The sequence below is a fragment of the Paramisgurnus dabryanus genome, chromosome 3, assembly GCF_030506205.2.
Source record: "Paramisgurnus dabryanus chromosome 3, PD_genome_1.1, whole genome shotgun sequence".
In the NCBI taxonomy this organism is placed as follows: Eukaryota; Metazoa; Chordata; class Actinopteri; order Cypriniformes; family Cobitidae; genus Paramisgurnus; species Paramisgurnus dabryanus.
This window is the reverse complement of record NC_133339.1, coordinates 19995948-20011494: the sequence shown is the minus strand read 5'-3', so window position 1 is coordinate 20011494 and position 15547 is coordinate 19995948. Positions and strand designations below refer to the sequence as shown.

At 39.0% G+C, this 15547-nt stretch overlaps 2 protein-coding genes and 1 long non-coding RNA gene across 7 annotated transcripts in view; 2 read left to right on the top strand and 1 right to left on the bottom strand.

Annotated features, from left to right (window-relative positions):
- Nucleotides 1-15547, bottom strand: part of LOC135733957 (uncharacterized) — a 243091-nt gene that overhangs the window by 18425 nt on the left and 209119 nt on the right. The gene's annotated exons all lie outside the window — the stretch shown is intronic.
- hoxb3a (homeobox B3a) overlaps nt 1-15547 on the top strand; it is a 50555-nt gene that overhangs the window by 21929 nt on the left and 13079 nt on the right. For 2 of the 5 annotated variants that reach the window (XM_065277819.2, XM_065277816.2), the window contains exon 2: nt 5689-5906. The exons of 1 other annotated variant lie outside the window; for it this stretch is intronic. The gene's annotated coding sequence lies outside the window, so the exon portion shown is untranslated. Of the gene's footprint in view, nt 1-5688; nt 5907-10168; nt 10694-12910; nt 14826-15547 lie in introns of those variants that run through there. 2 more of the 5 variants (XM_065277821.2, XM_065277824.2) reach the window with 2 other exon arrangements.
- hoxb4a (homeobox B4a) lies at nt 243-4383 on the top strand. The gene is made up of 2 exons (XM_065277828.2): nt 243-1824; nt 2731-4383. The coding sequence occupies exons 1-2, from the start codon at nt 1401-1403 to the stop codon at nt 3045-3047; spliced, it is 741 nt and encodes a 246-aa protein (XP_065133900.1). The 5' UTR covers nt 243-1400; the 3' UTR covers nt 3048-4383.

The following is a 15547-nucleotide window of genomic DNA, read 5'->3' as shown; positions in this document are numbered from 1 at the left end:
CAAGCGGAGTTCAGCATATTATTCTGTCGTTTCTGTCTCTGGGAAAAAATAAACTTTTCTCATTTGTGTTTTGTGTAGTTGCTATCTAGGGGGGAAATGTACAAGAAAAAGTGTGTTGTTTACTACAAACCATTAGCAAAGTTTATAAAGAAAGATTCATTAAGTGTCGAGACAGATTGCTGATATTCTTGGAGACAGACTGTTCCAGGTGCAACAACTTGACACTGAGAAGGCGCTGTCAAGGTGAGCAACCTCTCTCAATACCTGTCAAGAGGATACCTGTCATCTATATATACCCTGTAGATCCGGATTTGTGTAAACAGACGCACAGTCACAAATTCGTATCTAGGGGAGTATGTAGTTGATATATAGGCTACATTTCAACTTCAACCAGCAAAGAAGATGTCAATTTATTGTTGCGTTTGGTTTCTAATTATAATTAATGTTTCGAATGTTTAGCATTGCAGCATCCTAGTAGGAACGATTTTTTTATAGCTTTTGTTAAATACATATGTTACTGGTGTCAGGCACAGGTGAGCGTCTAACGAATTTAAAATGAACTGCGCGAATAAACGCATTTATTAGTAATTAATAGTAAATGCTACTTTCAGTAAAAGCTGCAAATATTTATGTTGGTGTTAAAAGACAATTGTGCATTTAAATTACTATTCAAGGTGTGTAGATTTGGCGTGCAGGATAAACGCGCTGTTTAGACGGGGATGACTGCAGACTTCGTTTAAATGCAGAAGTTCTCCTTTGTGATTTAGGGGGCTTTGTAACCTGAATTAGTTGATGAATTTTCTATCGATCCTAAATAAGCCCAGATTCATCTCTGACACGCTGCTCAAGCCACGACCATTCTCTCACCGATATTAGCGAATGCATTTAAGAGCTTGGCCGAGGCGAGCTCCTTGCATCACTTTCCCCTGGTACCGCTTTTCATGAACACTAGCCAAAATTTAGGAGTTAACCAAATCTGAACAGTGGAAGGGCAGTCATGTTCTCGATCTGCTGATAAACTGAAGGGAACTGGGGGCGTGACTTTCCGTGTGCTTGCTTACATTTGGTAGATTCCAGCATGCTTTTTCTTCATGTCTGCTTTCGTTTGTTATTGTTTTGATTCTCTCACCATGTTATCAAGCGCATACCAATGTATGAGAAAGTATGGAATATTGGACTGTTCTGAATTGTGATTTGATGAGCGCGGTCCAAACTGCCTAATCCCATTTCCTTATCCGGGAATCACGAAGACTCGCGGGGACTCTCATTGGCTGACGATGTCACATGGGCTCTTAACTTTGTTCACTTGACAGAAAGTAGGAGGGTTCTACGAAACAGGAAAACGACTAAAGGGATACATATAAATTTTAGTATATTTTGTGTGCAATTCAAAGAAATTAATGGCCATGAGTTCCTATTTGATCAACTCCAACTATGTGGACCCAAAATTTCCACCATGCGAGGAATACTCCCAGAGCGACTACCTACCAAGTCACTCTCCGGACTACTACAGCGCCCAGAGGCAAGACCCCTCGTTCCAGCATGAGTCGATCTACCACCAGCGGTCGGGCTGCGTCGACCCACCCTACTCATCGTGCCAGGGTCCGGGACAGCCCGCTGCTGTAATTTCACCGCGAGGTCACGTTTTACCCACAGCCGCACTCTCGACCCCTCTCCCCGAACCAAGCCATCATTGCGACTCGGTAACTCCAAGCCCTCCGCCTGCGTGCGGTCAGACTCCCACTAGCCAAAACACTTCTTCGGCCATCTCAAGAAAAGATCCCGTGGTATACCCCTGGATGAAAAAAGTCCATGTAAACATCGGTAAGTTCAGCTAAACTTCTAATACTATTGTATATCTGTGCGCAGACAGCTCACCTACTTTAGAAATTCTAATGTCCGGCGGTAAATCTACTGCTCCCTTTATGAAGTTGCCCTTGGTAAAGATTTATGATCGTCTGTTTGCAGGGCAATATAATTACATCCTCCATAAATTTTTACTACACTTCTTCTTTAAGCTCTTTCGGCATCTATGCAACTTTCTCGTGCTAATTTCTCCCGCGAAGGGTTTATGAGTCCTCGTGTAATCCATAAGTTACGTTTTATGTTTCAGTAATTTGATTTTAAGTGGCTGGATGGATTAATGTCTACTTTCCACTGCCACATCACTATTGTTAGTGAAAAAGTTTATGGCAGCTAAAATATTCATATTTATGAGGACGATAATATAACATTAATGATAATACAAACAGTCGGACTCTTTTATGAACCCACGCTATTATTCTGCAATAATTAGAGCATGTACTCGTACAGCTGCCATGGAGAAAGGGGGCAAACGCGGCGTTTGCAAAGTCACCAGATACCATTTGCTGCCCAAATAGAGTTTATGTTGTTACTTCGCCATGTTAATATTAAATGTGAAGTTGTTATTAATTCTAAAGTGGACATGATTTATCATCGATGTTTCGTTTTCGTCTTATAAAAAAAATCCCTGCTCATACAATCATATCCTACATATTTAGAAAATTTACCACATTTTTTATTTGTTCGAAATTAACAGTTTTGCATAATTGAATCACTGAACGCTTAGGTAGATAGCTTGCTTTGTGATCTGTGCGTCTGCGTGTGAGTGTTCATGAATTGGCGTACTTATGTATATGTGTGCGTGTGGCATTGAGTGTGTGCGGGTGCTATACATTTTGTAATGTGTCGCTCTCTGTATCTCAACAGTGAGCCCGAACTATTCAGGGGGTGAACCCAAGCGCTCACGCACAGCCTACACGCGACAGCAAGTCCTGGAGTTGGAGAAAGAGTTCCATTATAATCGCTATCTCACCCGCAGACGGAGAGTGGAGATTGCCCATACACTATGCCTATCCGAACGGCAGATTAAGATTTGGTTTCAGAACCGGAGAATGAAGTGGAAGAAGGACCATAAGCTTCCCAACACCAAAATAAGAAGCAACTCTACCAGCACTAATGCAAGCAGCGGCCCGACACTGGGCAGCAATCAGAACCGAGCTAGCGGACCCCCGCCTAGTCTATAGCCTTGCTTTGTGGCCCAAAATATGCACAATTATGAAATCTCAGTTTCTGGAGTGTAGAGCGTGGATTTCGCCGCGTTATGTTTCCCTACTCTCCCCTGCACTCTCTTTAATTACAGGGATGAAATACGAAGAAGTTGTGGGAAAAAAGGTGCAAGAAAATGTCCATCTTTTAAATACTAAACTGGGTGAAGACTCGAACTCAAATGCTACTGTAGAAGGGTTGCCCTCCCAGTCTGGTTCCCATTTTATCCCGTACACCTCTCCTGCTCACTCGACCCTTCTAATAAAAACAGAAGGCGGCAGATAGTTTTGGAGAAGATGGATCCGCGGTTCATCTTTAATCACGCCAAACTCGGCCCCATTTGTCATGTTTACTCTGTGGTACAAAGGATGAACCGTAGGCCTGCCCATTACCTCGACGTCCAGCGTTGTGCTTAATAAATGAGTAGCTCTGTTTTGTCAAGAAGCCTTTTCTAAGTCCCCTTATTCCCCTGGATTAAACATAACTAGCCGAATGTTTTTCAACTGATATGAAGTTTTGTATTTTGTATCCATTACATTATCTTGCGTTTACTATTTGCATTTCGAATGCAGTGCATATGGGACTAAGAGCTATTGTGTGTGTGGTCCATTTGTCGCTCATTAAAAATACAGGGACTCGTTTCACTCGCCACTGTCTGCCTATTTACCGCATTTCAATTTTAGTGCAGCAAACGACTTGGTCGTTATTCAGATTAAATATAATATAAAAGCTGAATGAAGCTGGACGGCTTGAAATGCATAACCAAAATCGGTACAACGCAAAGCATATAATGAGAGCACTGCTAAGTACTATTTAAATTACCTCAATTGTATTTTGTTTGTCTAGTTTTATGAAGTAATAAATTTAAATTCATTTGACTTAATAGCAAATATCTGCAATAAGTAAACAGCATTTGTTTGTAAGTTGAAATGTAATTTAAATATGGCTAAAGTTGTATAGAGAAAAGGTGCGTATATTGCATGAATGCATACACTATATTTTTGTTTATTTTTATTATGTTACTATCACCTCCTTTTGTGTTATGGTAAATAGACATGCACACATACCATATTTCGCTTTCTTTTTCTGTTTTTCTTATTCTTTTATGGTCTCTCCTGTGCTATGCTGAGTAAGTTTACATTTTTTTTTTTACATTCCAAAGATCAGTTTTTTTCACTGATGAATTGTAAAATCTGCCCTCTTAAATGTTTGTACGTTGTCGCCTTTTTGCTTAAACCTTTCACTGTTTACTTTTGTTACATGTACATAGCTCTAGAAATTTAATAAATGGCATTAAAGTATAATCTTTCTTTGTGTCATGTCTTCTTGTGGATTTTAAAATCAAACATGCTTTTAAAATGCACATTTCCTATATTGTGGTATACATTGTGTAAAGCGCAATTTAATTAAATTTGGCTTGCCATTGCGCATTTTCGTTAGAATCGTAGAACTTGCCTGTCTTAAAAATCACTGCATATCTGTCTGGTGATTTATGTCGCTGTGCTGCGAGTAATCCTGGTACATTACGCCTTGTAATCTTATTCTAAATCACAAAACCCTTGCTTTCTGTCTCTCCTCTCCCTTAATTTAACGGTGCACAAACACGCTGCTCACCGACGCTGTGGATGCACCTAAAATATGGATCCTTGTTAGAAAAAACACAAGTTAAATAGTTTTTCGGCTCGTGGGCTTTTAATGCTTTAATGAGTGTAATTCTTGCACAACAGTTTCGCGAGTGTTTGCCAGCGCAAGCTGTGTGTTTTTTATATTACAAAGGAGCGGGTCGGTGCCATAGCTCAAACCCTGACAACCAAATAGATAATCAAGAAGACAAATGGCTTCTTTTGGAAGGCGCAGCCTTGTATTAATTTTCATTTTCTTTTCTCAGAGCAGGTATTGAAAATATAGAGCCGGAGAAAATAACATTCCGTTTGCTGGCGTTGAACTTTACACAAAAGTATGGCCTTAAATTGGTCTGATACATTCCGTGGCACCAAGAAGATTTTCTATTACTTGCTAGTTGATATCAGAGGGGCCTTTTTACCACACAGCCCGCTCAAGTCATTTGTCTGGTCTCTCCTGTTATTTATGAAATGCTATACTGCCAAACAGTTCAAAAGTCAAAACTGCAAGACAGTGAAATTATATCAGGATTAAAATGCACAAGTTCATCCGCAATCTGGGCCACTACTAACTGTAAAACTAGCAGCTGCATAAATTTGACACTAAATAAACTTTGTGTAAACATACCCATTTGGTATCCGTTGTATGTATCTGTGCTTTAAATCTTAAACTTAAGTATAAATGTTATGTTCAAACGGTTACACGTTTTAAGCATTTATCTCCCATTGAAAGCCACTCTAGAACTATAATAGGCGAATTTGCGTGTGGCATCTGTATGCACCTTGGAATTCTATTATTGTATTACTTATTTCTAAGAAAAAGAGCTTTGTGCCCCAGTGGTTTGAATGGGAGTGAACAGATTTCTTTTGAGGGCCTCAAAAGTTCACCGCCATTATTTGCAGACATGGACCTTAAGAAAAATGTGAGAATTATACAGAAAAATCATTAATCACCGCTTCTCTTTAAACAAGTCTTTCTCCTATTGTCATTCGGCAGCACAACTGCTCGGACCTTCTGCTAGGAGGGGAGTGAGATCTTGAAGGGCCCTTGAAGACGTTCCCCCCTCCTTCTGCTACCATCTTCTATTCACCAAGTCATGCCACAAGAAAACTTTTTTTTTTTTTTTTGGCGAGGGATGTCCCATGAAGGAGAATCCTCTTGAAATGTTAACACAAGTGAGAATGTTAGCAGGACGAGTGATGGCGGCGTTTAAGGTACAGTACTTTTGCTTCATTTGGATCACTTTCATTGCTTTGAGTTTTATTGGTTTATGGCCTTGTTCTCGCAGTTGGATAGCAGAGGCACATTTGTCGTGGTGTGCCACAGGATGAGTTTTATGGCTGCTTTAACAGAAGGCTGGCTTTTGGAAACCGGCTGTTGTGTGTTTGTGATCGCTTCTTGATGTGTACACAGTTTAAGCGGTAACATGTTACAAGAGTAGCAACTCTGTACGTTTGATGAGTTATATATAAATGGCGCTGAAGTGGTGTGGAGGAGGGAAAATATACTAGATGTGTATCAACGTCTGTTGTCAGTTCTTACGCGCGTGAACGCGCATGTGTGTGTGTGTCTTGGATCAACACTGAATATGCATGAGTTGCACGAGCCATATATACACTACATGTAAGCAATATTTGGATATGTAACGTGCAGGACATTTCTCTTTTCCCACTCAGCTGCAAATACAACATGGTGCTTGTTTTACTTTGTCCTAATGAGTGTTGTTAATTTCCCTTTATTTTTTCGCAAATCACTGTGTGTGCTTCTCATCCAAAACGTTTATGCAATATGTAAGGGCATGAGAGAGGCACAGGTGCAAATCATTTTTGAGAATAAATTATTTGATGCTCTGTTGGTCAGATATAAAAAATACGACGAGAATGTCTCAAGAGCAAGTGTTTGCCTAAAACAAACGACTTGTAGCAAATTGTTTCAATTTCATGTTGTGTGCTTAGATGAGCACGAATGCTCTGATATAGGCTCACCGCCATTTAACCCCTGTAAATCAATCTCTTGTGCGTATTGGGATAAAGGCCAGTGGTTCTGGTTTACGCTTGTGTTCGCCTCTCTCTGTGGACCTGTGTGGCATGAAGCGTGGCAAGAGAGAAAAAACGATAAAAGTATAGAAGCCAATACTGAGGGAAGTTGAGGGATGGCAGAAAAAAATCGATTCCAGGAGCAGGCAGGCAGAATGACAGGAGTGGGTTCAACCAGAGGACACGTTTTTCTGACCGATTAGGTCTGTTGCGAAGGTTCAGACTGACCCTCCTGAAACCCTTGACCCGCCGCGGACAGGACTGCGCTACGTGTTACATGGTCAACAAAGCCCTAGGGCGAGTTTGTCATAACAGCGCGGCCGGGGCACTGTAACCCGAGGGCACCATGCTATCTTTTTTCCTCAGACAGTCTAGTAAACCATCGGGGCCCTTAAAACAACAGCAGTCATGGCCTTGCAAAGACCCATTCTTAAACAGCTCTCCCTTCTATTGGTCTGAAGCACTTGAGAAAGACCAAGTCATCGCACGTGTTAAGACTTGCAGAATACACACGCGTTTACCTTACGATTTCCTTTATACGTATTCCAGTAGCTTTAGCTCTGTTAGGGAGGCCAAAAGTGCCTTCCGCTACAGAAATATGACGGCTATTTTGTGTGACAACGCCTCGCATTGTATCATATGCCCCCCTCCTTGTTCTAGTTCTATACACTCCCTCCTCTAAACCCTTTAAGGTTTGTTGGAAAGCTTAGTCGCTTGGCCTTGTAACGCTGATGTGATGGTGTGGTGCCTGTTTTAGCTCACGCCGCTAATTGCGAAACAAATAGCCCTCGCGCATTGCTGAATTATTATTGTGAAAAGCCACGGAGCGCAGGTCAGCACCGCATAGTCACAGAGATATATGGCCCGCGCGCGCCAGCATTGTGGGCCTGGCCTGAGAGCTCTTGTGTGAGTGTGTGTTTTAAAGACACACATATCAAGGCAAAGTACTATTACAATTGTTAACAGTGCCAGCAAAACGCCTCCCCTTCATTTTCTACTTCATTACTAATCTAAGATTATATCATTGTTACTCTAATATTACTAAGCTCTATGCACATGGTTTACTACAACTATTTGGCAAATATGTTTATTTTTTTGTTTAAAAAAATGCAGAATAACGTGTGCATTTATATTTAACTCTCCGTATCTCTCCAACTGGGCCCTCTTCGTTTGATATTAATATTTAACTAACTGAATGGTTGCTGCGATACAGATTCCATTATATCCTGAGATAGCGAAGAGTAATGAGTGAGCTCACTAAAGAGGAATATTCTGGTTCTTTATTTTCTACTCTTGTCTTCTGAAAACGTGACTTCTCATTTCAATGGAAAACTAGCATCGCACATGCAGGCTGCAGCGATTACTGTCACATTTTATACTATGCTAATAATGGCGTTTGCTGAGAACACAAAATAAATATAATACGAGCATAATAGACTATATAACATAATTAATTTATTAATAATAAAATTGTTTATAAAATACATTTTTTTACAGTTATACGGTACATAATTGTCTTAATCTTAATTAGTCTTTTTTTCCATACGGCAGCTTTTTCAAAACGAACTTGACGCCTGGAAAATGCACATGTTCACCTTTACAAGCAGCTCTCCATTGATGTTTTACTTTTAAAAAAATATTTTTTATTCTCCAAAAGGCACTGTGCGTTCTTCAGCTTTTGACAGATTTACAGTCCCCAATAAAGGAGGGTATACTGCGCGCCGTAAATCAATCTCCGCCGCTCTGTATAAACCTAGCCTTTAGCCAAACGTGCTGTTTACTTAGGCGCCTTTCAAGATCTGTTATATTCATTGACTGTTTCGAAAACATTTTTTATATTACTAATACTACCAATACAAATTAAATTATAAAACAATAATAATATACTACTACAAATACTACAAATAAATATAATATTGTTAATATTTTTGTCAAGCTGACTTTGATGCATGATTTATAAATAGTACACCATCTAAAATGTACAACAAATGTGTATATATTACACACTTAAAATATTAAAAAATATTTTATATTTTAACTTTAAAAAATATTTTATTATACATTAATTTAAAATGTATTTAAAAATAAATAATCAAACTATAATCTCACAAAATGTGTGTGGGACGTTATTAGTTTTATTATTAATTTTTTTATGCATTTAATTACAGTGTTTTTTCTAGTCCGTTTTGTTTTTCCACTTTTTGATCCTAATAATAACAATAACAAAATACAATTTGCTATTAATATGCTTTTAATATTGCCTTATATACCGAATAAACCATATTTCATATTTATAGCATTTAAAAATACTTGCATATGTGCAATCGTTATCCAGTCATAAATCAGGACAATTTTCTTTCAGTAGCATACAAAGCAGCTATAACAGAGTCACATGAACACTTCAATCTTGATGGAGAGAAGAAGTTTTGTTGCCGTTTGTTGAATATTATATACGTTTATTCCAGCGCGTTAAATTGCATGCAAGAAAAATGCATAATTTAAATCGCAGGCTTTGCAAAAAAAATGCATAATTGAAAGCTGTTATTGTATTTGCTTTCTTTGACCAATACTCTAACTAAATTGGCTAAAAACAAAATTTTATACAGTGTTTCTGGCTAAACTACAAATGTGCATTTTATTCGTTCCTTCGAGCTATTTAGACTGCTGTTAACTAGAAAAAGGTGGTACAGACTCTTTGCTAGACATCTTCTGGGCACACAGCAAGTAAGGCTATTGTTTGACCTTCAAACTCTCAGTACTGCTTTTTTCTTTTGACTCGGTCCCAGGTCTATTGTTTCCGTTTTGCCTCAGCGCCATACAGAATGCAATCTTTACCATTGTTGGTTAGGGCTCACGGCAGGATCTCCACACGAGATGTTCCCTTTTAAAATCGCTTGCTATCTGCCTTTAATTTGCACTGCACACCCACCGCCTCAGCCAAAAAATATAAATAATAATAATAATAAAAAACAAATGTAAAACATTTGACCAACCATTTAAAAATCTACAAAATTGCGGAGATGCTCACTGCATCGAAAATGTATAAACCGACTTAATTTATATACAATTATGACAAGCGCGTGGTTGTAGTTGTAATATGTTCGCAAAAAATCAGTGATGAAAATTGGTTATATGATATCAGTTGTAATGCCAGCAGTCATTCATCAGAGTGCTTGTTATCGCAAGTATTTCTTCAGAGAGAGAGAGAGAGAAAGGATAACGAGTCTCTCTTATTTATCATTATTCTAATGCATATTTAAAATATTTTTACAATGAAATCGGATGACATTGAACTAAGACATCAGGATTTAACATGCAAGACAAAAGTTTGACTTAAAATTTCTTCCACAGTGAAAAAACTATATTCAATTTCGAATGCAAAAAGAAAATGTATTCAATATGAACTTACAAGATTTTCACAAGTTTTAATACATCGTTTTTAATAGCACAATTAAAATAATTCCAAAACACAGATCACACAATAAAAACACTCAATGTTATAAAGACAGAGAACAATTTCTATCACTTTCTGGTCTGCCCATTATGATTATGTTGTGTATCACATCTCACCATTTACCATGTTTATCCTACTGGTGTTCCATGAGAAAGTTTTATAAATGTGTGCATTTTAACTTACTCTATATAAATTTAAACATAAAAGACAGAACTGCATGTGTGTAGCTGTGGAGTGTTGGGTCATAGTAATCCCGGGAGCGTGCAAGCCGTGGTGCCCCCATCCCCCTCCTGGTCACGTGATTCATTAAATAATTAATGCAGTGGTTGCAGAATAGATATGTATTCGTCAGGAATATCGCAGACATGGTCTCCTAGTGTCTGACGTGAAATTCAACTGTCCTTTTAAAAACAAGTCCTATAGCGGAGCGAAAAAAAGCGCAGGCAGAGACCCTCGCGGAGGCTGCAATAAAACAAATTTGGACGAGGGAGCATCTCACCGTGTGAATCTTGTGAGTATAGAGGAAACGGGAACGCCACTTTTATCGCCGCCACCGTTCCTGGCTTGCCCGAGTCCTTGCATTTATTTGCTGTTTTGTGGTGTTGTGGTAAATATCGTCCAGAAATACTCATTCTCGCCATCCCTTGTCATCATGTATGTGTGTCTCACAAGCCCATTCCATCGTTTGAATTCAGCTGCCATCAGGAGTGATGCGCCATGCAATTTCTCTACACTATACTCCATTCATATGAATGCATACTTATATATATTTTGAAAAGCAGCGTGCTACTCTTCCTTCCTCTTCGTCCATCATAACCCATCTTTCTCCCTTCCTTTGCATGTCCCTCTCTCTCTCTCACTCTCTCCACCGTCTTTTCAGCTAGCTACTTCGCTTGATTTATAGTGATATGTGTGTCAGTGGCAACGGGGCTGCCTTTGTGTATTTGTGAGGGAGTTGTGTTGTTTATGACCGTCTGTGCGATAAATCATTTCTCTTAGAAAATGATGGGCGAGCGACGATACGCGGGAATGAGGAACAAACTCACTGGATTAACGTTTAACTCGCCGGCTTTTTTATTCTAAAACGGCCGGTGAACCCCTCGCTTTTGCCCTCTCCCCTCATCCTTAAGCCCCCCAAGTTGATTATCTCGAACGATTTACGACAACGGTTCAGCGACTAATATGAAGGCTAAGTAGCTGCAGGTCTTGAGGTACTGAATATGCAATTACCAATTAAGGGGAGATTTGTTTAAATTTGGCAAAACGGGAACGCCTCGTAGACTTGTAAATCTCATAAGTGTTCGCACCCGCCAGGAAAATCATAGCTAGGGGTCATATACCTGGACTGCAGCTGTTTTTATTCATGGTATAAAAAACTTAATTGAAGTACTTACTGAGGATGAAAGGGCAGCTACATCATTTATTCTTATTCTTAAATATACCATCGATAAGGTTTGATTGTCCTTAAGCAGAACTAGGGTCAAATACTAGCCTCTCAGACAAAGATGATTGTTTCTTTATTCAAACATTCTTTGTAATGTGCAAAATACATAAAACAGACAATATAAGTTTATGGTTAAAACCAGACTTTCCGGTTTTGTTAACTACATGTGACTTTCAATGACCACTTTTCATTGTTTCAATTGCTTTATAAATTATAGGTGATTTCAAAAGTGTGCAAAAAATAGCAGAGGAATCTGCCTCATTGGCTGGTATGATATTTGAACTGGATTCCCCCCACCCGTTTGCGCACGAGGGGGAGGCTTGTCAAGTGAACGGCTTTACCTGTAGTAAATCTTGTTTATGACGTGTTAATGTTGTTTCTTAGATATGATAATAACTGACCAGTGCACATGCGCTGCTGAAGAAAACCACAAACAAAGAATTTTGTTTATTATTTTATTTACACAAATATTAGAACTAAAATATAATATATAAATCATTGCATTGTTTATTCTTATTGTAAAATAAAAGTTATATTGCAATTATATAATTTTGTATAATAATAATAATAATAAAATTAATAATAATAATAATAATGCACTGGATCGTTAAGAGGTGGTTTCAGTGTCACAATTGCCACTGTTTTGTATTCGCCTTTTTCTACCTGGATAGTATAAACCTTTGTGTAGCAAAATTAGAATAACTCATTGCCTCCTATCAAATATTAATGGGCACACCCGCATGGGCGAACACTTTCAAAATGTATAATTCCAGCAGCGCTCCTTGTTGCCGGGCGCCGTGTCAAAAACAATATCCGAGCTCATTTTGGAGGATGCGCAGGGGGCGAAGAAATGGGACATTTTTCGTGCAGGGACTTGCCAGGCGCGTATCTCATATCTGATTTCATGTGTTCAGTGACAGTTGAGGTTGAATAAATGATTCAAATGCCAGTCAGTTTGAATAGACATTAAAAGTCTCCTTCCAGCCAAAAGAAGAAAACATTTTGGTTATGCTCATTAATAGCTAGGACTACCACAAAGTTCTCATGGATAACGAATAAATAATATTTATGTAATCAAATACATATCCTGTTAATAGACGTATTACATTAATACATTTAAACCAGCCAACCATTTAAATTATAATTAATGCAAGCAAGTGTCCTTAGCTTTAAAACACCCTTGAGGAATCCATGGAGTAAAACTATAAAGGGTAAAAAAAAATACAAGCGCCTTTCAGCACTACAAATAAGGTAATAACACATAAATCCCACGACAAAACAAACTCATCCTTATAAATACAGGGGCGCATCAATTAATTATGTGTTTATATAATTGTACGTATATGATTGGCCTTTGTTGCGGGGGTGTTTATGATTGGTGGACTTTTTCCTGGATTTTCAGACAATATTCCAATAGTTCAACACTAGCCCCCAGCCCTTGGGTTAGATGTCGGCCATATTGTTCTTTTATTGCTTCCAAATGTATACACTAAGATGGAGCAATGCATGCGCCAAGGCACTTTTTCGCTATTGAATTCTCAAACCTTCTGGAAATTTGGCTCATTTAGAGCAAACCGTACTAGACACGATAAACATAGGCGAAATGCATAAACTTCAGTAAATTAACAAAACGTGAAATCCTAATGTTAAATTAGAGAATTTGCGTTTGTTTTATATAAGATTCGTGTAAACCCTACCGTTTGCTGTTGATCAGATAGGAGCACGTGCAGCAAAATAGTATATGAAATAATGGACATTCCATAATCTATATACCGTAGACATTTTCATATAACAAGGCCATGCTAGAAAATAATCAACCACCAGTAAATCATGTAAGGTGTTTATAAAACTGTTTAAATCTGCATCGTTTCTCTGCGTTGGCTAGATCAAATGTTTTGGTCCCAAAATGTAGTTTTATTTTCAAGCTATTGGGTTCGCCATTTTATTAGGACAGTAGCAGCAATTGTTCGAACGATTTATTTTATGTTAGCTTAGGTGAGGTGTTTCCCCTGTCTCGTAATGCAGGAATAATTACCCATTTGGAAATAAATCAATATCAAACCTCTCGCTAATTCATAACGGTCCACACTGAGCAACGATTGAAAGCACATGAAAAATGACCGGTGAAACGCTATCCAGAGGCGACGCGGCGGATTTTCATCCATTTGAGGTGCATGGGGGAGCGCGATAAGAGAATTCAGCCGGAAATGTTCAAGCCAACGTCTGCCTTTTTATGCAGTGGCTAAGAATAGCATGGATAAGATCATCACACTTTTAAATGGTTATAATTGAACTTCCATGTGCGCGCGTGTTGTTTTCTGCTATCTCTGCGTGGGCAGTGTACAACCCAGCTCACAAAAGCCTTTAAGAACCAAAGCCAAGTGCAGTGGCTTAACTTGCAGGTTTGCAATATAAGGCTATGCAGGCAACAGGAATTAGTGTAAAGCTAGCGAAACAAAACCGCTACCGAATGTATCCAAACCTGCCTTTGGAAAGATTGAGCTAGCTTAAAACTCGATATAACGCAATTTCTACAGATTTACTTTTTACATGAAAAAAGGACATAATAAACGTGTTGGATGTAGACAGGAAGAACAACAATTATCGGAATGAGGTTGACCGTGTTCGCCCTTGCAGAAGCCTGCAGGTTGCAATAACCATATGGCCCGTGTGTTGGCCCCGTAACCGTGCAGTTCCCTATTGGACAAACGAACCCCGTTGGCTTCTCCACCCAGTGTGTCCTGTCAGTCCACTGGTTCACCAGTTCACCGTGTCAATCCACCCTGCTCCGCGCAAGCAGCGAAAGACGGAAAGGAAGCCTGAGAGTAAAAGGGAAATCTTTCGCCTGATTGTGTCTGCGGCTTTTTAATACGTCAAGATTTAATGCCCGGGTTTCGGCTGAAGAAAAACGTTGAGCTCCGGAGTATGGTTTTGGACGCCTGAGTGGAGCATTTGCACTTCCGAACGCGCCTGTAAACATTCTAATCCACAAAGTTGCCAGATTTCATTGTTGTAGGTAGACTTGCAAAACGAAAAGGAAGCTATACACGGTGCCTTCTCGCATTAAATCGCTATATATGTATATTTACACATATAAAACAATCCTTTCGAGGCAGTCAATCTTTTCCGAGGTTTTAGTTATTTCCAAAAACAAGAACTCATCTTCGGCGAAGAGACGGGGAGGAATGCTGGATGTCAGGTAAGGTTTGCAAGCTTCAACTGATGCCGCATGCCTGGACTCTTCCTTGTGCTCTTCTGCAGACAAGTCATTAATTATCCGTTGTGTGACCTAGAGTCATCTCTGGGTGTGCCCGAGTTCTAAAACTTTTTTTGTGTCCAAACAATCGGAGACACTTTCCTTCAAATTGTCAAAATTTTGCTGATTCATTAGAAGTTTCCATTGCTCGGAATTTCTTCTAAAAAAATTTAAGCCGACGTTATAACTAAAAAAAATCAGCTTCCGAGAAAACTTCCGAGACCAAGCGTAAGAGGCCTAATAATGAATCTTGAAAGTTAGGTGAAAATAGTGAGACGCAGGAGATTTATGACCTAATGAGGGGAATGCTTGCTTTAACAGCTCTTAATTTCGACCTCTGTTTTTTTGTTTTTACCTCTATCTGCGCCACAGGTATCCAAAATGTACCCACTACGGCTTGTTGTTATTTTTTAATTTTGCTGTGTGTGAAACGACCAGTGTTTCTGTAGCGTGCACTGCAGTGTAGGAGGTGGAAACATGCAGTTGTTACCTTAGGTAATTTTGGGGTCATGTAAAAATATATTTTACTTAGTTTGTGTGGGGTATTATCGTCAAGTTTATTTAATTGTGAATAAAATGTAAAATGTCACCACATTGAACACATTTTAGTTTACCTGGGAATTTTTTTTTGAGTGGAAGCCCCAAGCTGTCTAAGGTAACAGATG